Source organism: Chanodichthys erythropterus, chromosome 10 (assembly GCF_024489055.1).
Source record: "Chanodichthys erythropterus isolate Z2021 chromosome 10, ASM2448905v1, whole genome shotgun sequence".
In the NCBI taxonomy this organism is placed as follows: Eukaryota; Metazoa; Chordata; class Actinopteri; order Cypriniformes; family Xenocyprididae; genus Chanodichthys; species Chanodichthys erythropterus.
Window position 1 is genome coordinate 52141516 of NC_090230.1, and position 26270 is coordinate 52167785.

Here is a 26270-nt window from a genome sequence, read left to right on the forward strand (position 1 = left end):
AAAAAATAAAATGTTGCAGAAATATTTGCAGTAAACTTAAAGGTTTCAGTGGGTAATCTAAATGCTAACGTTAGCCTGCTAGCATTGAAAGCATAGGTGCGTCCCAGTTCGTGTACTTATGCACTCTCTTTGACGTTTTTAAGTTGGCTATAAATAGTGCAAGTAGTGTGTTCACATTGAAAATTCCAAAAAAGAAAAAGTATACTTCAAATACCCGGATCATGCACTTAAACAGTGTAAACCTACTTCATGTCTCATAACATTCAATAATAATGAACATAAATACCTTAAGCTTGTATACTGACTCCTGCTATTCATTTCTGCGTTAGTACTGTTGACATGGACGAGTCTGAATGAAAAGCTCTGAATGAGAGCATCAGGGGTTGCCATCTCTTAAAGGTGCTCTAAGTGATGTCACGCGTTTTTAGGCCAAAACATTTTTTGTCACATACAGCAAACATCTCCTCACTATCCGCTAGCTGCCTGTCCCCTGAACACACTGTAAAAAAACGCGGTCTCTGTAGTCGCCACAAGCTCCAAAAACGGCAACAAAAACAAACTGGTGCAGCCTGGACCACAAATCATAATAAACACGCTCCAGCCAATAACCGACAAGAATGATTTTAAATGCGCGTTCATGACTGTTTCAGGAAGCACGGAGGGGAGGGGGAGGAGGAGGAGGGAGGGTCTAGCTAGCCTCTGTTTTGTTTGACAACACTTCGAACGTCAACAGGAAGTTACTCCACCCAGGATCGCTTAGAGCACCTTTAATTACAGTAGTTATGGCATGAATACAGCATAAGCCCGTAGTTTTGATTCGGTAGGAACTGTAAAAGTGGCTGCTGTTTGTTCTGTCATCATTTACACACCCTCAAGTTGTTCCAAACCTGTATTAATTTCTTTCTTGTGGCTGAACACAGAAGAAGATAATTTGAAGAATGTCGTTAAACAGTTTCTGGTCCCCATTGACCATAGTATTTTTTTTTTTTTCAATACTATAGGGACCAGCAGCTGTTTAGTTACCCACATTCTTCTAAACACCTTCCTTTATGTTCAACAGAAAAAAAAAAAAAAAAAAAAAATGAAAAAGAGTAAATAATGACATTATTTTAATTTTTGGGTATACCTTTAAGTTATCTCATCGCGTAACGTGATGTTTTACTTTTTGAGTTGTTAGCTATTTTGAATGCATTTTAGTTGATTTCCAAACATGGATTGGGTGGGTTGGCATGAGTTGCCATATACATGCATTTAAATTTGTCCATTGATTTTTTTTCTTCCTCCAGCTACAAGGGCGTCTATTAAATATTTCCTGTTGCCATCGCACGGCGTACTGTATCTCCTACACCACGTGATGGCGGCGGGTTCCGGCTAGTGGTTGTCATGGCGATGACTTGAGGATTTGATGCGGAGACTCGATGCGCATTCGGCAGGAATAAGACTGCGCTGCAGGAATATCCGTGAGTACACGACAACCAGTTAATTTTGCACAGTCTCGGCAGGTCTTGATGTGTTAAAACGAGATTAGCGGTGTTTTTAAATGATTTTTTTTTATAGACAAAGTATTAACTGCGCCGTTACAGCGCTATATTGTGTTGCCATTCTCGTACAACAAATGCAGCTCTGCTTATTTAAGTTAGTGTTTATAGCGGGATTAACTCATTTAACCATGAACCATAACCATAGTCTTCTGTATGAGGTAACGCGCTTAAAGACATCTACAGCATTTCTGCACATCTGCAGTGTATTAAAGTTAAAATGATGACTTCGCTTGATATAATACTATATCTAGTATACACTTATTGTATAAGGTATGCAATATTAAGTTATTCAGGTAGGTGTGAATGTACAGAGTAAACACATACAGTATGTCTGATCTGATTGTGCTGACAGTGTGTGTCCTTCACAGAGTTTCCCTAGACAACCTGCTGACAAGAAAATGCATTTCAGCCCTCCTGTCAGCAGAGACAGGATCATATGTACATTTCCAAAGGTAGACTGTCTAAAGTCACATTATGTTAAAAATTTACAGGTACTTTAATTGAAGAGATCTTTCAGTATTTGACCAGGTTAAATCATCAAGTCTGATTCATATTGCATGTCGTACTATGGGAAATTCAGCAAGCGTTTTGTAAACTGTAGCGAGCACATCAGATTAGTATATTGAGAAAGTGTGACATCCATATAGAGGGGCCTCACTGCAGATGAATCCATCAGGATCACAGGACTGCAGCTTACTCTGCTGAAATAAAAAACCTTCCCACAGCTGCTTCTTGCAGTAGTTTTCTCAGTAGTGGGGTCATATTAAGGGCAAATGTTAAAGTCAAAGTTTATTTATAAAGCACTTTTTAAAAACAGCAAGTGTTTATCAAAGTGCAGTACACACATAAAAAGAATAAAAATATAAATGATACAAACAGTCAACAACACAAAAGAAGACAATAAGACACAATAAAAACAATAAAAAAGCGGCTCTCATGTAGCGTCAAATGCCAGACAATAAAAAGTTTTTAGGCTAGAATTAAAAACAGCAAGTGTATGAGTCTGTCGAATGTAGAGGGGCAAAATTATTCCAGAGCTTCGGACCTGCCACTGCAAAAGCTCGGTCACCCCTGCTCTTCAACTTTACCCGTGAGACAACTAAAAGCAAATGGTCAGCAGACCTAAGTGCTCTTAGGGGAGCATACAGCTTGATCAAGTCGGAAAGATATTTAGGTGCTAAACCATTAAGAGATTTAAAAACAAATACCAAAATCTTAAAATGAATCCTAAAATGACCAGGTAATCAGTGAAGAGAGGTGAAAACGGGTACCCTATTTACTTAGTGCACATTCTTGACCTTATTGTGAATGATTCCAAAATGCAAAGTAATGAAACTGACACAGTTTCAACATACTAAACAAAACTACTGTTCTTACACAGTAAATGACCCAAAGTATATGGTATTTCATGCGGTTTATAACAAGAAGAGTTGGTCGGCATTTATTAGTTCTGTCCTATTGTTCTCTAGTGTTATAATCCACAAGCCTGCCTACAGGTGAAGGATGACTGGGATACAAAAGCCAAGATGGCTTGTCAAGACCGGGCGGCCCGCCTGCAAGGGTATGTATGTATGTATGTATGTATGTATTTATTTATCTATCTAATCTATTTCTATTTTAATATACAGTATTTAAAACAATTTATTAATGTTATGGCAAAACTGAATATATATATATATATATATATATATATATATATATATTACTTCAATAATATGCTTTTTATATATTATCTTCCAGGTATGACAGGCTTAAGATGTCAAAAGCAGTAGTGGTTGGAGATCTAAATGTGGGAAAGACATGTTTAATAAACAGGTAGAGTGTACATGTTTACTTTAAATGATACATATTGTATTTTTCATCAACATTAAGTTCCATTATGTTCTTGTATATCATAGGTTCTGTAAAGATGTGTTTGAGAGAGACTACAAGGCTACTATAGGTGTTGACTTTGAGATTGAGAGATTTGAGATGTCTGGGCTGCCCTATTCTCTTCAAATGTGAGCAGTTATTTTCTGAACGATTTAAATAACACATCTCTTCATTTGAAACTTTCATGTGTTTTATATTTGATTTTGCACATTACAATATTTGTAGATGGGACACTGCTGGCCAAGAAAAGTTCAAATGCATTGCATCAGCATATTACAGAGGAGCTCAAGGTAAATGTAGGTTCTCATTTAATTCCCTAGATAAGAGTTTGTTTAAACCCTAATATAATCTTTTCTGTTTCTATTTTAAAAGTTATTATTACTGTCTTCGACATGGCGGATATCAAGACATTGGAAAACACACAGTAAGTAATTTTTTGGAGATTGGGAAATGTCAGTTTTTGTATTTATTTCATTTATTTATTCATTGTTTGTTTGTTTCTCAGACAGTGGTTAGCGGAGGCACTGAAAGAAAATGAACCAAACTCCTGTTTTGTTTTCTTGGTTGGCACAAAAAGAGACCTCCTGGTGAGAATAGTCCCACACACAAGCATTCATATTTGCATATGTATACATACAACACGTAAAAGCTATTAAAGGGGTCCTATTATGCTTTTGTACATTTTCATGCTTTTTTAGTGTTTAATGTTGCTGTTTAAGCATGAAAAAGGTCTGCAAAGTTATAAAGCACTAAGTCACTGCAAAGGTTATTCTCTATATCAGTCATTGTAGTCTTGAGTTTTCTTCCGGTAACTGAACACTTCACAATATTCCTTATTTAAATAATTTCCGCCAAAGGCATATACAAAATAAAGAGCCGAGGCTGGTTGAAACTCACAGTTATGGTAAGGGGTGTGACATTTCCCAAACACGCTCAAAGTGGTTGACCAATCACAACACACTGGTCCAGCCAACCAGTCAGAGCACACTGAGCTTTTCAGAAGGAGGGGCTTCTCATAGAGACAGGAACTAAACAGAGAGTTACTGACAGAATGGGAAGAGAGGTGCTGCAATAATGTGAAAAATAATGTGTATTTTGAACATTCAAGCATGAACACATGGGAGACCCCAAAAACAAAACCAAGACAAAAGGGCATAATAGGTCCTCTTTAAAGATTCCCTGTTGTCTTTATGTGAAGTCTGCAGAAGAGTGCGAGAGAACAGAGAGGGATGCCATAAAGATTGCAGCAGAAATGAACGCTGAATTCTGGTCGGTGTCCTCAAAAACAGGTACATTCTAAAAGGAAAAAAATATGCATGTACTTCATCTAGTAGTTGCAATTAGAGACATGTGTGAGTTGGATTTTTCTGGCCCGCTCCAAATTTAGGAGACAGTTGTTGTCAGATTTCATTGGTGATTTCAAATATTAAATTTAATCGAAAGAGATAGGAGCTGCACTTGAATGCCCGATAGGCGTTTAAAAGATGGCCGTCAAGTGAAATTACTTGTCTTAAAAGGACTTTGGTTATAATCAATTGGTTATGATCAATGAAGCTGATTGCACAATGAATCTTTCATAATGTCGTCTACAACACTTTATTTTTTATAATCAGAGGATTCGCCGGCATTCAGAATTCAGCACTGAACAAAAACTCAGATGTTATGAGTGGATTCAAACTTAAATACATCTGATTGGCCATTACGTTCAAGCCATCAACACATATGTCTGTAATTGGCTACATTGCACAATGCTGCAGAAACATGTTATGAATAGAATCTTGCGTCTGTAAATCATTTTTATTTTATTTTAGTTGGTCTTGTTGCTTTTGTGGAATAGATGAATAACTTAGTTTATTTATTTTTAGATGTTTTATTTTTAGATATTTCTACTTTGCGGGAGTTGCTAAAATCATTTTATTTTTCCACAACCCACACACGAGTACCTTACTGCCCGTACATGCACTCGACCATCAAATCTTGTCCAGCGCCACACTCTGTTGTGTCCGGTCCCACGGGAGTGCAGGTCTCTAGTTGCAATGTCCATTACAAGAATTATAAGATGGTTACTACATGTACAGTTGAGCTCAAAAGTTGACATACCCCTTGCAGAATCTGCAAAAATATTGTTTTAACAAAATAAGGATCATAAAAATTGAATGTTATTTTTTATTTAGTATTGTCCTCAATAAGCTATTTCACATAACAGATGTTTACATAAAGTCCACAAGACAAAAAAATAGCTGAATTTATAAAAAATGACCCAGTTCAAAGGTTTACATACCCTAGATTCTTAATACTATGTGTCGTTACCTGAATGATCCATGACTGTTTTTTTGTGATGTTCTTGAGTCCCTTGTTTGTACTGAGCAGTTAAACTGACCATGTTCTTCAGAAATCCTCCATGTCCTGCAAATTCTTTTATTTTTCGGCAACTTCTGCATATTTGAACCCTTTCCAACAATGACTGTATGATTTTTAGAACAATCTTTTCACACTGAGGACAACTGAGGGACTCAAACACAACTATTACAAAAGCTGCAAACATTCACTGATGCTCCAGAAGGAAACATAATGCATTAAGAGCCAGGGATGTAAACTTTGTTAATTGGAGGAACAGGAAAAATTGTACGTTTTTTGTCTTCTAGGAAACATGTATCTTTTGTAGCTTCCAAAGAGCAGTACTAAATGAAAAAAATATGATCTTTAAACAAAATAAGAAAAACTTGCACTTCATCTTCTTGTTCAAAAGTTTTTACCCCCGACTCATAATGCATTGTGTATCCTTCTGGAGCATCAATAAATGTTTGAAGCTTTTGTAATAGTTGTGTTTGAGCCCCTCAGTGGTTCCACAGTATGAAAAGATGGATCTTAAAATCATACAGTCATTGTTGGAAAGGGTTCAAATATGCAAGGGGTATGTCAACTTTTGAGCTCAACTGTAACTGTCACTACTATTGGTTTGAAGGGGAGAATGTCCAGGAGTTTTTCTTTCGTGTGGCAGCTCTGGCCTTTGAAGATGCCATTCTGAAGGACCTGGAGACAGAAATCAGCACTGCTCAGATCGGAGATGGAAGTATTCTCAGTAAGTGATTATGCTCTAAAATCACAAAACAGAGATGTTCGCTCATGTAAATGTAAATATTGTGAGGTGTAAGATGATGTGGCTTTGTTATTTCAGATGATAAAGCACTGGAAGATGCCGAAGAAAAACCAAAGAAGAAGTCCTGTTGTTGATCCTGGATCTTTCAAGAAGAAAAATGACCAATTTGTATTACAGAACAAAATAAATATTCAACATAGTTGAAAAAGAAGTGTTTTTCCCTGACATAACCAACTTCTGAGTTGGTGCATCACTAATGTACTTTCTGAGAGGGACCACCTTATCAGAACACACATAAAAATAAGGGAATGATAACCAATATGAGTTTGATTTATAGTGTAGTATTAACATTAGTATTTTGTAATGCTCAAAAAACTGCCATTTAATGATTATATTGTATGTTATATTTCAACCTTTTGTACTTTTTTTTTCCCTTTTGGCAGGCGAAATAAATATACATTGTAATTGAACACAGCTTATTAAATTTTTAATCATTATTTGTCTTTACATTACCCAAGCTTGAGAAATCCACATGTTCAGCAGTAATAGAAGGAAACATGCTATTTATCAGTAAAGAAGCATAGTTTGACGATGCAGAAGCATAATCATAGTGCAACAGATGACAGCATAGTAGATTTATCATTGTACAAATAAAGCTAAATTACATTTTTTTTATCTTCTGAAATTGTAAGATATTCACTTTGAAATGGTATTCTTGATGAAGACAGAAAAATGCCTATGAACTCTGCCTATATTGTATTATATTATTGAGGCAGTCTGTATTTAGTTATGACTGTGAATCTCCAGCACGCTTTGCGGCACTGTCCATCTCTATATTGTATACACGAAGAAGCCACTGTCCACTTATGCTGCCTTCACGTGTTATTATTTCTATTATTTTTATATAATTATTTCATAATTCCCGCTTCAGAAGTGATTACGAGCTTGTTGCATTCAAGTGCTTTGTTGTCGGAATGAACAGGAATAATGGAGGCCACCAAGTTTATATTTGCCTATTTATTGTGAAAATATTATTAAAATCAAAATTATATGTAACTGATCACCCTCTCCTGTGTCTTTCTCTGGCAAACTTTTTCTCTCTGCTAATTTTCAGTCTGGCCGTATGTGTGGTAGGGTGCCCCAGAAGTCCTGCTGCTTTCTGCCTCTCAGACAGTGCCTAGTTTTTGCTGCATGGTCTGGGTGAAAGGCCCTCATCACTCCTGCCTGGTTCATGGTTTATAACTCTTTAACATAAGACTTTTTTTTTTTTTTTAATCCCAATGTGAAAAAAATAATAATTCCAGAACCAACTCTGTTGAAAAAGTTTTTCATTTACTGGTGCCAGTTGATACTGGATATTTCATTGTTCCTGCTCATGGAACAATTAGACATGTCAAAAAGTAATTGAGAAATATTTAAAACTTTGCACTATTTGTAAGTCTCTAATAAACCAGTGACACTGAGCATGTGAATTCCTTTGTCAATACGGTCACATGTTCTTGCTTCTATTGAACTTAACTTTTCATTCATTATTTATGAAAATTGAATTAAATTAGAAAAATGCAAAATTCTCAAGTATTCTTGAACTTTTGAACCCTACTGTAGATTTGATATATATTGAAGATCTAGGTCCAAAATTGACATGCTCTCCATCTTATGTAGACGTGATGATGACTCTCCAGTGATGACAGCCCATCATGTGTTTGAAGAGTTCATCTGCCAACAACTGATGTAAGGCTACCAGATCATTGTAAAGACAAACAGGAAGCAACAGCCTGCTATAGTCCCACCTCCCAGCAGCAGCCCACTTTATTCCAGAGGTACATCCAACCAAGACTTGGAAGTAAACGTACACTGCTATAATTGGGTAACAGTTTTGCATTTTAAAATAATTTTCAACATATCTGCTTCACATGTGGAATTGTTTTGAAATCTTCTAAAGTTTGCCATACTTGTTTAAGTAAGAGTCTGATCCTGAATTAGAAGACAAACCTAAACCTCAAAAAAATAAAAATAAAAAAATAAAAATATGTATATAATTAATGTGGTTCATATAACAATATTTTGAGTTTCTGTTGATTAAACCAATCTCCATTGTATTAACTCAATTTTTTATTTTCAATGAACTCAAAAAAGGTAAGCAACCAGGTCACTTACTTTTTTTTAAGTTAAACCAACAGTATTTCTTTTTCTATAAAAAAACCTCTATAATATGTCAAAGATATAAAAGAAGAATGTGTGGTTTTGGACAAGTAAACATTGTTGAATGTACAGTAAAAACTGCCAGGCATGTGTTAAATTTGATACTATACAGCAGTTAAGAACGATTTGACAAAAAATAAGGACATGATTATATGAATGATCAGTTTTGGTCTTGGGTTTACAATCAGTTTAGGTGCTAAAAACAATATAAATTAATTTAAAAGTACAGAAATAAAATATTGTATTGTACTTCCTGCCATCAAATACAACACGTACAATAGGCAGCTATAAGGAAGAAAAGGTATTTGTTGAGGATATTATAAGGAAGTATTAAGTGTCTCAAGAGGAACTTTGCAACATCTTACAATCTGATTAATCACATTTAGCTTGATGTTAATAAAAAGTAACATTTCTGTCCACAGAATACAGGTATAATATCCTAATATCCTGAGTTAGATGATAGTGATGTGATCTTTAACCAAAGAATCCCTGGAAAAAGACGCAGACGGTGAGGAGGATAATAGCATTAGCGTTGACCACATTTCTCCATAGAGGCTTCTCAGTGGTGTCAGTGAGCTTCATCTTCATCTCTACCTCCTGTTCTTTGGTCAGTTTAGAGTCATTGCCTTGATCAAAGCCACAGAACCAGTTGTAGGCCTTCTTACAAAAGCTTGGTTCCTCATGCACCTCTGCAGGGTCAAGAGACAAACAGAAACGGTTGTTATTGGTTATTAAAGCTAATATGTTACATGTGCAGTGTGATTTACACAAATAAGACATGTGCCTAGATCAACATCCTTTGATTTTCCTAGCACAAACTACAATCTAATCAAATAATCATGGCTATAACCAAGTCTCAGCATCAAACGGCACACACACAGATGTCCGCAGTCCGTTCACTGAGCCACGTGATGCTCGTTGCACACAAAAATGATGAGATGTTACTTATCAATGATTATGTATTTGGTGGCTTGTGCAAATGTACCATCTGTTTCCATAGAGTTGGAATCCTGGTCATCAGTCCAGTCATCTAACTCCAGATCTATCCTCTCCTCAGTGTTGTTCCTCAAACTCCAGCAGAGTCTGTACAGCTGCACAACAACAAGGGGCCACAGAATGTTGCTTTTTTACAGATATAAAAAACAGTTATATAATATAAACCAAATTATATAAATGGATGGATACAAGGCAAAATATATAAAACGTAAAATGTAAAATGTAGAATTGACTCACTGGTTCATTGACTCGCTTGCAGAAAATGGCGAGGGTGAAGACAGCGGCAATGTGCTATTTGTATTCATATATTAATATTTTAAATTAACTTTTATTATATATCGTCAGTTTTCATTGTAATTTTAGTTTAAGCTTTAGTCATTGATATGTTTGTCTGATATATAGAACTGACTTTTAATTATTAATAATTACTGCTTTTCAACAGAATTAAAACAATTATAATTTTTTATAAGAAGGATAAAAAATTGTAATTTTTATTATTTTGTATTTAGCTTTAATTTTTTATTTCTATAGAGGGTATACATCGACATCACTTTCCTGCCGAAAGCGCGCTCACTCAGATGGACTGAGTGGCAAAAGAACCTGCCACATGACTGGATTTAATAGAGGAAACTGCAAAAACGCTAGTAAAACTAACGAATTACACTAAGGGTTGGAATTGAATGTGTTCCTTACAGCTTGTCAAAGAAACCTAATCCATGGTTATTGACATGCAGCCAGGAGTCGTGTTTCCTGACATTTATATGAGCCTGATTTCGACGCCGGGGAAATACATAAAGCAAATCTGCCTGTTTGTATTTTATATAACTACAATATAGGTAGGTTAAATCCACGTAATCACTTATATCAATGTTATATCGTCATATTGTCCAGCCCTAAAACATATAGTTTTATAGTATAGTTTTTTTGTCAGTGTTGTTTATTTAAAAACACCCAATTATGCAGAATATAAAATGGAAAATATTTAATTGATCAGTTGTCAACATAATATATAACAATACTATATATACGGTATGATTTTACATCAAAATCCAACAATTTGACACAAAATGATAACTGCAAACGTTACTAATGTAACCTCGGTTCCCTGAGATACGGAACGAGTACTGCGTATGGGGGAAAGTCTCCTTTTTTCCCGTTACTGAAGCCTTTTTCAATAACGCAATGTAACTGCACCGTCATTGGTTCACTCATAGACAAGTTGTTGAACCAATGACGGCGCGGCATAGCTGCGCATCCTACGGCGACAAAGCACGCAAATATTCCCGCTGAAATGGGCGGGGTTTAGGGCTATATAAGCAGGCGTTTCGCCATAGGATTTCAGGTCATACGACTGAAGCGACGACACTGAAGCCGCAGCCTCGTGGCACGGCATGTATCGCAGTACTCGTTCCGTATCTCAGGGAACCAAGGTTACGTTAGAAACCGAGTACGTTCCCTTTCGATACTTCACTCGTACTGCATATGGGGGAACGAATTCAACCGCGCTGTGCCACGGCAGGGAATGACTGGACTTGTCTTGGGCACTGATAGGGATCCAGCGGACAAGTGGGAAGGCCAAAGCCCCCAAACCCATGTTACACTTGCAACGGGGAGATAACTCCCGGAATGGCATGAAGCGGAGCTCAGAAGAGGCCGCGGGATCATACCGACAGGACCCGAGCTTGCAAGGTCAGGATATCCAAATTATAAAATCTGACAAAAGTGGATGGCGAAGACCAGCCAGCCACCTCACAGATGTCTTTAATGGAGACTCAACTGGACCAGGCCCAAGAGGAAGACATTCCTCTAGTGGAGTGGGCTCTAACTCCTAGTTCTGGCCCATAGAGGAGTAACAAAGAGCAATAGCGTCGACTATCCAACGTGAAAGAGCTGCTTAGAGACTGCCAACCCCTTGGTGCGGCCTCCAAAGCAGACAAAGAGCTGATCAGATTGCCGGAAAGGCTGAGATCGCTCAATGTAGGCCCTCAACGCCCCGATTGGGCAGAGTAACTCCAGCTCTCGCTCATCCGAAGAGGGAGGAAGCGCTGAGAGGGAAATGACCTTTGCTCTGAACGGAGTCAAGAGCACCTTAGGGACGTAGCCATGCCTAGGTTTTAGAACGACTTTGGAGTCGTTAGGCCCGAACTCGAGGCATGCAGGGCTCACAGAGAGAGCCTGCAAGTCATCAACATGTTTAACTGATGCTAGTGCAAGCAGCAGAGCGGCTTTGAGCGTCAGGGGCCTGAGATCAGCTGGAGGCCCTTTGAGAGTCCTGAGGACCAGAGAGAGGTCCCAGGCAGGGATGGTGAGAGGGCGAGGAGGATTTAATCGCCTAGAACCTCTCAAGAAACGCGCTACAAGGCTGTTTTGTCCCACTAACTGGCCAGCAATAGGAGCATGAAACGCTGCAATGGCTGCTACATAAACTTTGAGCGTTGAAGGGGTGCGACCCATATCCAAACGCTCCTGGAGGAAAGACAGTATCGGCGATACGTCACACTCCACACGGTCTATGTTGCGTGCAGAGCACCAGCCAACAAAGACAAACCATTTCTGGGCGTAAAGGCATCTCATGGACGGCGTTCTCGCATGAGAAATGGTATTTTATACGTCCCCTGGGAGGTTAGCAGGTTCCCATCGAGGGACCAGAGGTGTAGAGCCCAAAGTTCTGGCTGAGGGTGCCAGATCATCCTGTTCGCCTGAGAGAGGAGGTCCCGTCTCAGGGGAATTGGCCACTGGGCTTTCATGGAAAGCCTGAATAGCTCAGAGGACCAAAGGAGAACTCTGTGTTTGCTCTCCTCGACTCGCCTGATGACTTGAGGGATCAGGGCGATCGGGGGCAAAGCGTATAGGAGAGGGCTGGGCCAGGTGTGGGCCAGCGCATTATCCTCTTTTGAAAAATAAATTGGGCAGTGAAAGTTGCCTCTCGAGGCGAAGAGGTCTACCTCTGCCTTCCCGAAGAACTCCCAAATTCTGAGAACTGTCTGTGGGTGGAGCATCCACTCGTCTGAGGGGATGTTGCTCAAAGATAGTATGTCTGCTCCCAGATTCGTTCTCCCGGGTATGTGAGTCATCCAACTCCGGGCGTGGGACTGCTCTACCCTGCGGTCTCTTCCTGGCCGGCTCGCAGGAGGAAGGAGAAGGGAGGGCGTGAGCAGCGGGACCGCCCTCACTGAAGAAGGCAATCCGCGAGCGCAGCGAGGCAAGACTCATGTTCTCGCAGTGAGAACATGAGCTCCCGGTGAGCGCGGCCTCTGCGTGGGGTCTACCCAGACAGCCGACGCACTCACTGTGCCCGTCGTCTTCATGCAGAGGGGCTCTGCATGTGCCACAAGAGTGGCGCAGCAATTGTATCAACACTGCCGGCGTGAAAACGGCATTTGAGGGGCTCTTTTAGAGCAGCGAGGGCCGCAGGAAGCTCTTTTAGAGCGGCGAAAGCCGGAAGGAAAAGCTCTTTTAAAGTGGCGAGAAACCGCGGGAAAACTGCCCAGTTAGGCCCGCCAGATGGCGGCCGGGAGTGGGAAGCGGGCAGCTCGAGACGGCGCTCAGGACGTTGTTGCCATCTGATCATCCTGCAACATTTCTGCAGCTTAAAACTTAAAGTATTGTATCACGCTTGTTCTTAAATACAAATTAGACAATTCATCAGGAATCACCCCGACAGTAGCAGAAATCATGTTCATGATGAGGAAGCACACTGTATTTCATTGCTACTGTCGGGGTGATTCCTTCAGCTGTAGAAGTGAAGATGACCACTCCCATCATTTCACACTCCTTTACGGGATCATCAAGCTACGATGTTGTTAGTGTTGAATAATCCTCTGTGATGAATTGTCTAATTTGTATTTAAGAACAAGCATGATACAATATTTTAAGTTTTCTAACTCAGAGCTAGAGCTATATAAGCTAATACTAGTCTGTGGCTATACAACATGCTTGTTGTATCAGATTTGCTGCCACTAGGGGTGTAAGCTTCCCCCAATAGATCCTTCTCTTCATGTGTTGCATGCCTCAATGGGTATGCTGCAAGGTGTATGTTTCCCTGACTAAATACTAGCTAATATAGTTCTGTTATTACACAACATGCTAGTTGTATCAGATTTTGCTGCCACTAGTCGAAGCTATTGCTTCCCCGACCATACTAGTTTATCTAGTTCTGCAATTATACAAGATGCTTGTTGTATCAGAGTTACTGCCACTAGGGTTGTATGCTTCTCCCAATTAAAAAACAAACAAACAAAAAAACAAAACAAACAAACAAAAAAAACACTAGTTTATGTATTTGGCAACAGATGTATGCTTTCCCGACCAAACTGCTGCTAGGGGTGTAAGCTTCCCCCAATAATATTAATATTAATATTTATATAATAATAATAAAAATACACTAGTTCATGTACTGGGCAATGAGTGTATGCTTTCCCGACCAGACCGCCATTAGTTTAATATTAGTCTGTGATTTACAACATGTTTGTATCAGATTTGCTGCCGCTAGGGGTATAAGCTTCCCCTATAAGAGAGAGAGAGAGAGAAAAAAAAATTCAGTGTTTCTACAGGAGTAAACCGACAACCAAGTAGGGCTGAAACGATTAGTCTACATTATCGGCAACGTCGACAATAACACGATTTGACCAGTGGGGCGCTGTAGAGCAATACTGTAATGCAGCCCTCCCGGATCCAATTCAGTAGAAGACGACACGGTGCTTCGGAGTGCATAGTGCAAACGAAGTCGAACCTGTAAATTGTGGGACTTTAACATAGCATAAAACATAACAAACATAACGTTTAGCATAACTACAAAAATGCTGTCATGCAGGGCCACCATCTCTCATTAAAACTCACTGTTCTCACGCCACGTCCATTTTCTCATGCAGTGAAAGATACATAGCAGAGCAAAGAGGACACAGACAACGTGCTGACAGATCAGGTTACTTTTGATATAAAACAGTCTCGGCTTTTAAATTCTGTCAATTTTACTACGGGATCCAAACAATACATGTAGTTTTGGCACTCTTTAATGTGGCATTACAGATCGCTGTAACACCTCAGGTCAAGCAGCATGTTAACCTATTATCTCTTCCACTTTTCTGCTATTACAGCACAAAATGAATATGAATGAACTTCAAAAAGTATTTTGAAAGATACAGTACAACTTACTGACATGAATCCATCTCTAATATAATCAGTTTTAATCGCAGAAAGATGTCAGTAAAACAGCTTGCAAACTAATATGTCATAAATTGTTACATTTACCTCAGGAAAGCCATTCAGTGACAAACTCGATAGTAGAGAGGGGTATTTTTAAAAAAATATGCACAATATTACATATTAATATTTTTACTCTTATTAAAAAGTTGTTATTATTAAAGGTGCCATTGAACGTTTTTTTACAAGATGTAATATAAGTCTAAGGTGTCCCCTGAATGTGTCTGTGAAGTTTCAGCTCAAAATACCCCATAGATTTTTTTTTTTTATTCATTTTTTTAACTGCCTATTTTGGGGCATAATTAGAAATGCGCAGATTCATGTTGCGGCCCCTTTAAATGCTCACGCTCCCCGTCCACAGAGCTCGCGCTTGCCTTAAACAGTGCATAAACAAAGTTTACACTGCTAATATAACCCTCAAAATGGATCTTTACAAAGTGTTCGTCATGTATACTGCATGCATGCGTCGGATTATGTGAGTATTGTATTTATTTGGATGTTTACATTTGATTCTAAATGAGTTTGAGGCTGTGATCCGTGGCTAACGGCTAATGCTACACTGTTGGAGAGATTTATAAAGAATGAAGTTGTGTTTATGAATTATACAGACTGCAAGTGTCTAATAATGAAAATAACAACGGCTCTTGTCTCTGTGAATACAATAAGAAACAATGGTAATTTTAACCACATTTAACAGTACATTAGCAACATGCTAACGAAACATTTAGAAAGACAATTTACAAATATCATATCATGTCAGTTATTACCGCTCCATCTGCCATTTTTCGCCATTGTTCTTGCTTGCTTACCTAGTCTGATGATTCAGCTGTGCACATCCAGATGTTAATACTGGCTGCCCTTGCATATGCCTCGATCATGAGCTGGCATATGCAAATATTGGGGTTATGTAACAGTCGGTGTTATGTTGAGATTCGCCTGTTCTTTGGAGGTCTTTTAAACAAATGATATTTATATAAGTAGGAGGAAACAATGGAGTTTGAGTCTCACTGTATGTCATTTTCATGTACTGAACTCTTGTTATTTAACTATGCCAATATAAATTCAATTTTTAGTTCTAGGGCACCTTTAAAAACACAGTACCAGTCATTGTAACAGTTGGACTATTGATGACTTCTGAGGAGAAAAAAAAAAAAAAACCTGAAGTAGATTGGTAAAAGTCTAGTTATTTGTGACTAATAAAGCCTATTGGCTAGATCACCTCAAACATTAAAGTTGCCATATATATAGTTTATCCGTTTATCATCCGTCTCAGCCAGGATGCTGTCAAACCTTCTTACCTGTGTACAGCACTCTGCTGATCATACCAGGGAAAACCATGAGGAACATGGGCAGAAGTTTTCACATGAGACAGGCTCTTGGCAGACAGACAGTGCTGCACAATCACCTAAAACAAGACAGAGTGTTTGACTGCTCTCCTCAACAAGATGGAGTCTCTTCTGCTCATCATGGCTGCATTTATTTGATAAAAAATACAGTAATGGTGTTCTTGGGCAGTGTGTTGAAACTCTGTTGTAGTAAGGTTAATCATTTACTGTCACTCTTCGTCATTAACATGCAGTGAAAACTCTAATAAAACAATACACCAAAAATGTCCATGTCTTGATTAATCATCCAATTATAAATATCTGTAACATAAACAATCACTGCTATTCTCACTGTAGTAGCAGCTATAATGGATATTAGCATCACTGTTATCTTGTTCTTAACACCTTATTAAACGTAATCTTTTTAACAAAATGATTGCGGGAGAGTTGATGGTTAAGGGAGTCATGAGACAGGATAAAAAGCAGGGCTTGAAGAGAGTGAAGAGGACTGTTGGTTTGAAATTTGTTTTGTTTAAGTGATTGCTGAAAAGCCCTTGTGCTGCCTTTTTGTTTGTTTATAAAGAAGTGTGTAAATAAAAGGATACATTCTGTTGAACAGATACTCTCAGACCCTGCCTCCCTCATTTCCACACCGGGAAGACAAAAGTTTGTCACAGTCACATAGATGAACTTACGGCATTGCCTCTATGATGGTTTATAGTGGATGTGAAGGATTACTAGTGAGAGCACACCATGTAGTCTCATTGTTTTCATGTAGAACCAGGAAGGACAAACAGGAAGTGACTAAACAGTCAGTGACATAATCACATAACAAACAATGATTACATTAATTTTTACAATTGAGGTAAATAAACAGATAAGTAATTATGAACTTTATATTTTACCTGAGAATATGTATCAACAAAAATAAAGCAGATATTTGAAAGTTAAATTTCTTAAAGGGCAAGAAACTAACAAGAAACTCTGATTAATGAATTAGTAAGTAATAGTGCTCAGTTGAATGTGGTAGCTACTAACTACTGTCGGTAACTATTTTTTCATACCTCCCAAAGAACTACTAATAACTACTACATACACGTTCATAATTAATGTGAATAATGCATAATGTATAATTAATTCTAAAGTGAAGATCATGGTAACCCACTAGTAATGACTGAAGTATTACCAAATCTTTCAGAAGGAATTACTAATTATTTGGATCAGTATTCTAAAGTGAAAAACATGATAAATCTGTAGTAACTATTGGAGTCATTGTAAACTTTTAAGGTTTTTGTAAAGTAATGGATGGTACTAACTCAAGAGTTACTACATAATTCTAAAGGAACTACTACTTATTTGTATTCTAAAGTGAAGATCATGGTAGCCAATTAGTAATAACTCAAGTGTCACTACATCCTTCTAAAGGAAATACTAATTATTTGGATCAGTATTCAAAAGAGAAGATCATTGTAACCCGCTAGTAATTACTTAGGTGTTTCCAAATACATTAGAATGAATCACTGTACAAAACTGTAAAAAACCTTAAAAGTTTACAATGACTTCAGTAGAGTTACCATGATCTTTACTTTAGAATACTGATCCAAATAAGCAGTAGCTCCTTTAGAATTATTTAGTAACTCTTGAGTTGTTACTATCCAATACTTTACAAAAACCTCAAAAGTTTACAATGATAAATTATGAGGAATCATAAACCAGAATACAGGCAAGGGGTCGTGGTAGGCGGCAGACAGGTTAAACAGGGACAGGCAGAGGTTTGAGGCAGGCGGCAGACAGGGATAAACGATAACAGGCAAGTCAATAGGCAGGCAGCAAGAATCACAGTCCAGAATAACAATCCAATCGGTAACAGGCAGACAATCAGTAACAAACGCTCAGAAATGATAAACGTGGCTGATCAAGACTTCGCAAAGAACTGTAGTGAGAGTGCATGTTAAATAGTGTGTGGTAATGAGGTGATTGGCGGCAGGTGCAGGCGTGATCAGTCCCAGGTATGTGGATCTAAGGGAAATGTAGTCTGAATGTAACTAGTACTCTGGCGAGGGCTCCCTCTGGCGACCCAAGAGATCTGGTGCAGAGGACCCAATCATATCAGAGCCCCCACCCTGCAAGCGGCTCCTTACGCGAGGGGCTGAATGGCGTCGGGGTCTATATCTGGGTCTGGGGGCCGGCTTCTCTGGATGCGACCTGTGGAACTCGTCAGTGAGTGAGGGGTCGAGAATGTCCTTAGCATTGACCCAAGATCCTTCCTCCGGACCGTAACCCTCCCAGTCGACCAGGTATTGCAACACCCTGTTGGGACGCCGTGAATCAAGCAGGTCCTGGACCTGGTATACCGCCTCGTCGTCGACGAGAATTCTGAGCGTATTCAGCCCACATGAGATACTGGCTCCAGTCGGCTTGGTGGCTGTGGCAGTAGGTTTGAAGAAAACGGGTAAGTTCTTGATTCAGCCTCTCTGTTTGGCCATTAGACTGCGGATGGTAGCCGGATGTGAGACTGACGTTGACGTTGAGCAGGCGGAAGAAGGCTGTCCAGACTCTGGAGGTGAACTGTGGACCTCTGTCGGACACTATGTCTTCGGGCAGGCCATAGAACCTGAACACGTAGTTGCATAAGGTCTCGGTGGTTTCCATAGCCGTGGGTAATTTGGGCAGAGGGATTAGTTGGCAGGATTTAGAGAAGCGATCCACCACAGTCAGGATGGTGGTGTTGCCTTGGGAGTTTGGGAGATCTGTGACAAAGTCAATCGCTATGTGTGACCAGGGTCGGTGAGGAATGGGTAGTGGCTGGAGTAGTCCGGCTGGGAGTTGGTGTGAGGACTTGGTGGTGTTGCAGGGGATGCACTAAGTGACGAAGTGAGCAGTATCTTTGGACATGGATGGCCACCAGTACTTGTTTTTAAGCATCTGTAATGTAGCGGTGATGCCTGGGTGACCTGAGCTGGGACTGTCGTGAACGTGGTGCAGTAGTTTGTCTCAATGTTGCTCGGGGACATAGATGAGTTTGGGAGGACATTCAGGTGGTGGTGGAGTTTGTGTGTTGGACAGGTTGATCTTGGTGGAAATATCCCATTGAAATGGCCACCTTCATGGCGAGTAACTCACGGTTTCCTACGTCATAGTTGCGCTCTGCAGCTGACAGTTTTCGTGAATAGTAAGCACAGGGAAACATCTTATTAGCTGGTTCATGTCTTTGAGATAACACAGCGCCAATACCTGTGCTGGAGGCGTCCACCTCCACAATGAATGCTTTGCTGGGGTCTGGGTGATGGAGTATGGGTGCTGTGGTGAAGCGGTGTTTGAGCTCCTGGAAGGCTTGTGACACCTCGGGAGTCCATGAAAGTGACGAAGAAGTCCGACGAGTCATCGAAATCAGGGGTGCCGCCACGAGACTGAAGTTTCTGATGAAGCGTCTGTAAAAGTTTGCAAACCCCAGAAAGCGTTGTAATTCCTTGAGTGTTTGAGGCTTTGGCCAGTTCAGTATCGCTCTGACCTTCTGAAATTTTGGTCTGGTGAAACTCACATTTCTCTGCCTTGCCGTATAACTGGTGCTGAATGAGGCGACTCAGCCAGGGAGCCCGCTCCAGCCAGGGAGCCCGCTCCAGCCAGGGAGCCCGCTCCAGCCAGGGAGTCCGCTCCAGAGCCCGCTCCAGCCAGGGAGTCCGCTCCAGCCAGTGAGTCCGCTCCAGAACCCGCTCCAGCCAGTGAGTCCGCTCCAGAGCCCGCTCCAGCCAGTGAGTCCCTTCTGGGTGAGCCACCGCCTCACCCTCATAAGCGGAGGAGAAGGAGGAAAAGGGCTTCCTCCGTCCTACAAGGCCTGGCGACCACTCTAGTGGTTGTTCGTGGGTTCTCCAAGTGCCTTGCCCTGCCGGCGCCACCGAAGCATCTTGCCCTGCCGGCGCCACCGAAGCAGCCCGAGCCCACTGCCGTCCCAGAGCAGCCCGACCCCGCTGCCGTCCCAGAGCAGCCCGAGCCCGCTGCCGTCCCAGAGCAGCCCGAGCCCGCTGCCATCCCAGAGCAGCCCGAGCCCGCTGCCGTCCCAGAGCAGGCCATTCTTCCTGAGATGGTCACGGAGCACCCTTGGTCTGCCCTGCCGCCGCCGCCGCCCAGACCTTCTGTCCTGCCGCCGTCATCCAAGCCTTCTGTCTTGCCACCACTGCCTGGGCCGTCTGAGCCGCTGGAACTAGCCTGGTTGGTTCCTCCAGCGCCGCCCGGGCAATCAGCCAGGACTCCAATCCTGAGAGTATCCGCCTGGTCAGTTCCTCCAGCACCGCCCTGGCGTTCAGTGGAGCACCTGGGATCTGGCCCACCATCCCCCCCCCTGATCCTCCTCCAGTCCACCTCCCTCCTGAGTTTTTTTGTTTTTTTTGTTTTTTTTTTGTTTTTTTCGGATGGAGCGTCTGGTAGCCGCTCCTTTAAGGGGGGGTAATGTCACGATCACCTGTGAGAGTGCCCTTCAGCCACTAGAGGGCACTCCTTCCCGGATTCTCTGTTTCACCCATTTCATGGACTACATTTCCCATAACACACTCCCCGGACTAATCACTATTCATCATTGCACCCAGCTGTTGTATATTTTGTCATTAGTGTCTGTGTATTTAGTCTGAGTCGTTTCTGTCTGTTCTTGTGGTTCATTGTTGGATGTCACCCTCGAGTCTGAAACCTGTTCTCCCGTTTTGGCTTGTAGTTTCTTGTTTCGTGTTTCTTGTTTCATGTTTGGACTGTCTATTTATGGATTATGACCTTTGCCTGTACCCCGGATTACGCCTTTTGGATTTGCCCACAATAAACACCTTTTGCTGCAATTGGATCTATCTCGTCTTCATGAGATCCGTGACATGCACATTTGGAGAAATATTGGATTCTCATATGCTTATGTAAATTTTCTATACAGAGGAGTTATATTAATTTAATATTCATTGTCATTACTATAAGCGCTGGTGTTTTCAATTCATCCTTGAAGTCGGAGGGCGCCCTGTGTATTTTTAGTCCACAAATTCATCAAAAAGAAGAAGAGGCTATTCCATGAATGGAGTTTCCAATACATACTGCAGCCGGAGGGCGCTAAAGAAACAAAAACTCATCTAAACTTCATGTATAGAAGAAAAGTAAACAGGAACTAACTGCATGTCTTCTAGAGATCGCTTACCATGACTTTTACATCCAGATAAACACTTTTCAAGACAATAAATACACGATTGAGACAATGAATGTATGTATTGCCTCTGAATTTGCGTCTGAATAGCGCTGGTTCTGTGGGCGTGGCCGCATTAGCAGGTAATGAGCTGAATCACAGATTTCTGACATGGCTCTCTTTTCATACAGATTACATAAACACAGAAGGTTTGTTTTTGGTTTGACTTACATGATTTAAAACCTGACATCTTAACGTTTTTTTTAGACATAAGTTACATTTTTCTGTGATTAGTATTCACTAAGTTACAGTTCATTTTCTGAGAACTATCAGATTGGACTTCGTTCAGAGGGAGAGGACAGATCACGCATCATGTTAGTTTTCTTTATTTTACAAAAAGCACAACATTTTGTTTTTACTTTGAGTGTATATAAATAAAAGAAGATATTCTATAGTTTCAATTGATATATTACTTATGTCTCTATGACAAAAAATGACGGAGTATTTTAAGTCTGTTTTGCTGCAATGTGAAAAAAAACCTGCAAAACGCGCCGGCGCGTTTCAGACCTCAGAGTGTTAATGCCCAATAATTCGTACAGTTTGCGTAACGTGCGTGACATAAACGCCGTGCCTTGATCAGTGAGGATTTCTTTTGGAATCCCCACCCGGGAGATTAAGCGAAACAGTGCATCCGCAACACTCTTAGCGGAAATGTTGCGGAGAGCCACTGCTTCAGGATATCGTGTTGCATAATCAACAATGACTAATGCAAAGCGATGTCCCCTTGCTGATCGTTCTAATGACCCGATGAGGTCCATACCAATTCTCTCGAAGGGGACCTGCATTAATGGAAGCGGGCGCAATGGCGCTTTTAGGGTGGCCGGTGGGTTCACCAACTGGCATTCACGACAAGACGCGCACCACCTGCGTACATTCTCGTGAATGCCCGGTCAGAAAAACCGGGTCATGAGACGATTTTAGTGTCCATGCCCGTCCCAAATGCCCCGCCATCGGATTAGAATGAGCCGCGTGGAAAAGCATTTCCCTGCGGCTCTTTGGCACTAATAACTGGGTTGTATCTTCTTTTGTGAGTGTCTTGGGTCACTCGATACAACCTATCTTTTATAATCGCGAAATATGGGTAAGCAAGCGGACGTCCAGGCTGGAGAGGCTGACCATCAATTGTACAGACCCTATCAAATGCATGTTTTAACACTAGAAGTCCCAGAGAGCAGCCATTTGGCTTTTCTACCTATAAAACCCGCAGGACAGCCGATGGGCTGGAAGGCTTTAGGCTAATATCCTTAATCAGCTGTGAACGGTTGCTTTTGTTATGTAAACAATGTGGGGCCATGCTGAGCCACTTCAAGGAAACTTGTGTTTCACTTTGCCATCTTAGGGAGAAATCAACACACATGTTTTTTTTTCCTTTGTTGCTGAGATTTATTGATAAAAATAGTACAAAATAAAATAAAGAAACCAACCATTTGTACACATATTTACAAATAATATTAAAAAGTGAGTGAGTACATTCCAGCAATCACTCACAATCCTGGCACTGCCATGGTATCTCCGGTCTGCATTTACCACATGTGTATCTGTAGCAGTGAACACATCGCACAGTGGCATGATTGTTCTTGCATTGGTGTTTGACCTGACACATGGCTCTTTTTCCAGGGCTAGGTGTGGAGGGTTGTGTCCGAAGCAATTGTTCTTTTCTTGCCTTCTTCGCACACATATGAGAGTTAGCCAACTCTCTTGCAAGCTCCACCAGGAAGTCCACCCGTCTTTCCTGCCTTCCGGTGCATGCTTGATACAGCACATGTGCATTCAGTGCTGCCATGTCAATCATGTTATAGAACACGGCAACTGGCCAGCGCCGTGTCCCTGTGCGGACAGTGTACTCCCGCACCATCTGGTCCATCACATCCATGCCGCACTTTGTGGTGTTGTAAAGGGTGACAGTGTTTGGCTTCCTTTTGGTGGTATTATCAGTCTGAATCACGCTGTGCATGCTGCTAAGAATGTAGACGGTCTTCTTCCGTTTGGGCGCGTACGCCGTCAGCGTAGCAGCAGTGGTTGAAAACACCTAATAAATAAGATAAATTGTTATTTTCATAGCACTTTTACACACAATGACACAATGACACAATGACACACTTGGCGGTGTTGATTCTAAAAATTAGAAACACATAAACATAGAACCACAAAAGACCTGCAACATACCTGAGTGGTGAATTCATTGCGATCTGTGTGTCTAGCGGATTGAGGGATTTCCCGCCGAATCTTGTTGACGGTGCCGAGGATGGTGGTTTTCCGGCTAAGAAGTTTATGCGCAAGTGACAGCGATGTGAAGAAATTGTCCGTGGTAACATTTCTGCCCTTGTCTAGGAATGGTTCCATCAGCCTCATCACTACATTTTCAGACAGTCTTTCTCCACTGGGACGACTAGGGTCCTTGCCAAGATATGGGAGGACATTACAAATGTACTTAGATTTTAGGTCGCAAGCCACCCAAAACTTGATCCCAAACTTGTCAGGTTTAGTTGCAATATACTGCAGGAAACAGCAGCGAGTCTTTGACGGGAAAAGCTGTTCATCAACGGTGATATGTAGACCAGGGTTGTAGGATGTGATGCAATTGGTGACAAATGATCCCCACACACTGGAAATTGCAGCAAACTTATCAGTCTTTGCTCGATCACTCCGGGTGGACCTGTCATCAAAGCGTAGGTGTCGCATGATGTCTTGGAAGCGGTTTCGCGGCATTGTTCCAATGCTATGTGGGTTTCCCAGGTTTGCTGACCAGCAGTCACGTAGTGATGGAACCTTGGTAAGCCCCCGCAAGATGACAATTGCAATAAATGCCATTAGTTCAGGGAGGGCCATGAACCAATGAACATGCTCCGTTTCCTGTGCATGTTGAATAGTCCATTCTTGAATGCTATGAAGCATGTCAAGAGTGATGAAACACAGGAAGCTCTGAAGGTGACTCGAGATACTTTTCCTGGCCTTAGCCGTTGGCTCTCCATCTGCAGCGTATGCTTTGATTGGGGTGAAAGGGAGACGCGTCCCCACCTGTTCTTCACGCCACACTGTGCCATCTTTCGCTGTCTCTGTCAGGTCAGTCCCCAAACGGGCTCTCTTTTTTGGTTGAGGAGCAGTCTCCTCATCTGCAGTGTGAACAAATTCAAACTGTGAGCAATGGAAAAGTCAAATGATATCACAAATGCATGCATAGATACTAATAATAATTCCAGTTTCTCCTTCTCTGTATCGGAATAATGTCTGAAATATCTTCCTAAAAAAAAAAGATACAACTAAAGCAAAGAAACAACTAATAATGTTTTGCACTTCAGATGGCAGTGAATGTCTGCTAAGTAGTACAAACAAAAAAGTGGACAATACAAAAAAGGCAGAGTAAATATTTATGTCACTCCACTCTGCTTTTTTGGTGTTTTCCACTTACTGGTTTGAAATGAAATAGGAAATAATATGAAATTAAACTTAACCTGAAGACAGATCAGACAGCTCTGAGTCCGAATCCGGCTGAAGTTCTATGTCTTCTCCATCTGAGTCACAAGGGTTTACTTCACTCAGGATCATTTCCAAGGCCTGCTGAGTGGTGAGTCTTCTCTGCATTTTCTTTTCTTGGAGAGGAGGTTCGTACACCACAGAATTCTTACTGAAATAGTAGGCTATGTGCAGTGAGATTTTATCCACCTCAGCACAAAAGGAATTACCTCTCATTTGAGAGCAAGCTGCATGCAATTAGATGTGCTAATTCATAACTGTTTACACCTGGGCAAGACCCTACATGCCAATGTGAGACATGGTCAATCAAGTTCTCTGCTTTTAGCAGCCCTCTCTCCCCCACACATACAAACAAGCCACCAGCAACCATTCACACACACACCCCCAACCCCCCTGCTGATTGCTCAGGTAATGACCACATTTACACATGAATTGATGCTAATGATAGCCAAAAGACTAGCCAGTTAGCATCCACTTGGCTAAAGGAGGGTTACAAATCTCTGGGACTTCTAGTGTTAATGTCTCATCCTGAGACTGCTCCAGGGGAAAATCATCGCGTTCCGGAAGAATTAGTCTTCCGGCTTCACTCAGATCCCCTGCAGCAGAACTCTCCGGCCTCTGATCAGTCTCTCCCACCTGTACTCGCGCTTGCTCACCCCGCGCTCTTTTCCCCCAAGAGGCATCCGAGCATAAACATCCCAATAATTGATTAAACACGGGCCAATCCGTCCCCAAAATTATCGGATGCCGGAGGTGCGGGTTAACTGCCACCTCAACACTATGCTTTTGTCCCCTAAATTTAATTATGACGGACATTACAGGATATCTTACCACATCCCCGTGCATGCACCGAACCCCAACCATGCGGCCTGTATCCAATGCCCCAGATGAAATCAGGCTTTGATGGACAAAGGTTTGGTTACAGCCCGAGTCCACCAAAGCCTGATAGGTACCCCCTTTGATACTCACAGGTATTTGGTACCCGCCAGCCTGACCAGGGGCGGCCTGTGGATCGTCGGGGACCCGGATCACCGTCCCGACCTCCATAACCGGACATTTATCCACAAAATGATCCGGATCCCCACACCGCCAACAGGCCGGCTCAGACCTGCCCGCCGCTCCAGTGGCATAGAGTGGGCTGAATAGATGGCGCGGAGAGAGGGGAGAAGCAGGAGCGGGGTCCGTCCCGGCAGCAGGGAGTCCCGCCCCCCTGGGCGGGGCTCTGGGTCCGTAGGAAGGTGCCTGTCCCGTTCCGCCCCGCCCTCGGGGACAAAAGAGAGGGAGAGAGAGAGGCAGCTGGAAGGGGTTCGCCGCCCCCCTCTTCTGGATCATCCAGTGGGCCCATC

The 26270-nt window shown here is 41.5% G+C and overlaps 2 protein-coding genes across 4 annotated transcripts; one reads left to right on the forward strand and one right to left on the reverse strand.

Moving 5' to 3' along the window:
- Positions 1-1324: 1324 nt before the first annotated feature.
- rab36 (RAB36, member RAS oncogene family) lies at positions 1325-7452 on the forward strand. Of its 3 annotated transcripts, none has more exons than XM_067399424.1 (11): positions 1325-1460; positions 1894-1993; positions 3011-3102; positions 3282-3356; positions 3440-3541; positions 3639-3709; positions 3786-3837; positions 3919-4000; positions 4612-4702; positions 6379-6495; positions 6592-7452. In XM_067399424.1, exons 2-11 carry the CDS (start codon positions 1940-1942, stop codon positions 6645-6647), a joined length of 792 nt encoding a protein of 263 aa, XP_067255525.1. In that variant the 5' UTR covers positions 1325-1460; positions 1894-1939; the 3' UTR covers positions 6648-7452. The 3 variants fall into 3 exon arrangements, with proteins under 3 accessions (XP_067255525.1, XP_067255524.1, XP_067255527.1); XM_067399423.1 differs by having other exon boundaries at positions 1910-1993; XM_067399426.1 differs by having other exon boundaries at positions 1910-1993; positions 3639-3703.
- Positions 7453-22930: 15478 nt separating this feature from the next.
- Positions 22931-25971, reverse strand: LOC137028392 (piggyBac transposable element-derived protein 4-like). The gene is made up of 4 exons (XM_067397150.1): positions 25756-25971; positions 24903-25113; positions 23617-24563; positions 22931-23479 (listed from the first exon to the last, which is right to left on the reverse strand). The coding sequence occupies exons 1-4, from the start codon at positions 25969-25971 to the stop codon at positions 22931-22933; spliced, it is 1923 nt and encodes a 640-aa protein (XP_067253251.1).
- Positions 25972-26270: the final 299 nt, after the last annotated feature.

Excerpts from the sequence above, each read along its gene's own strand:
- LOC137028392 (XM_067397150.1), bottom strand. The coding sequence starts at position 25,971 with ATGGAGGTCGGGACGGTGATCCGGGTCCCCGACGATCCACAGGCCGCC. Across the intron at positions 24,564-24,902 it reads GCTGTCTGATCTGTCTTCAG|ATGAGGAGACTGCTCCTCAA; the intron begins GTTAAGTTTAAT and ends TTCACACTGCAG. Across the intron at positions 23,480-23,616 it reads GCAATGAATTCACCACTCAG|GTGTTTTCAACCACTGCTGC; the intron begins GTATGTTGCAGG and ends CTTATTTATTAG.
- rab36 (XM_067399424.1), top strand. The coding sequence starts at position 1,940 with ATGCATTTCAGCCCTCCTGTCAGCAGAGACAGGATCATATGTACATTT. Across the intron at positions 3,357-3,439 it reads AAGACATGTTTAATAAACAG|GTTCTGTAAAGATGTGTTTG; the intron begins GTAGAGTGTACA and ends TGTATATCATAG. Across the intron at positions 3,542-3,638 it reads CTGCCCTATTCTCTTCAAAT|ATGGGACACTGCTGGCCAAG; the intron begins GTGAGCAGTTAT and ends CAATATTTGTAG.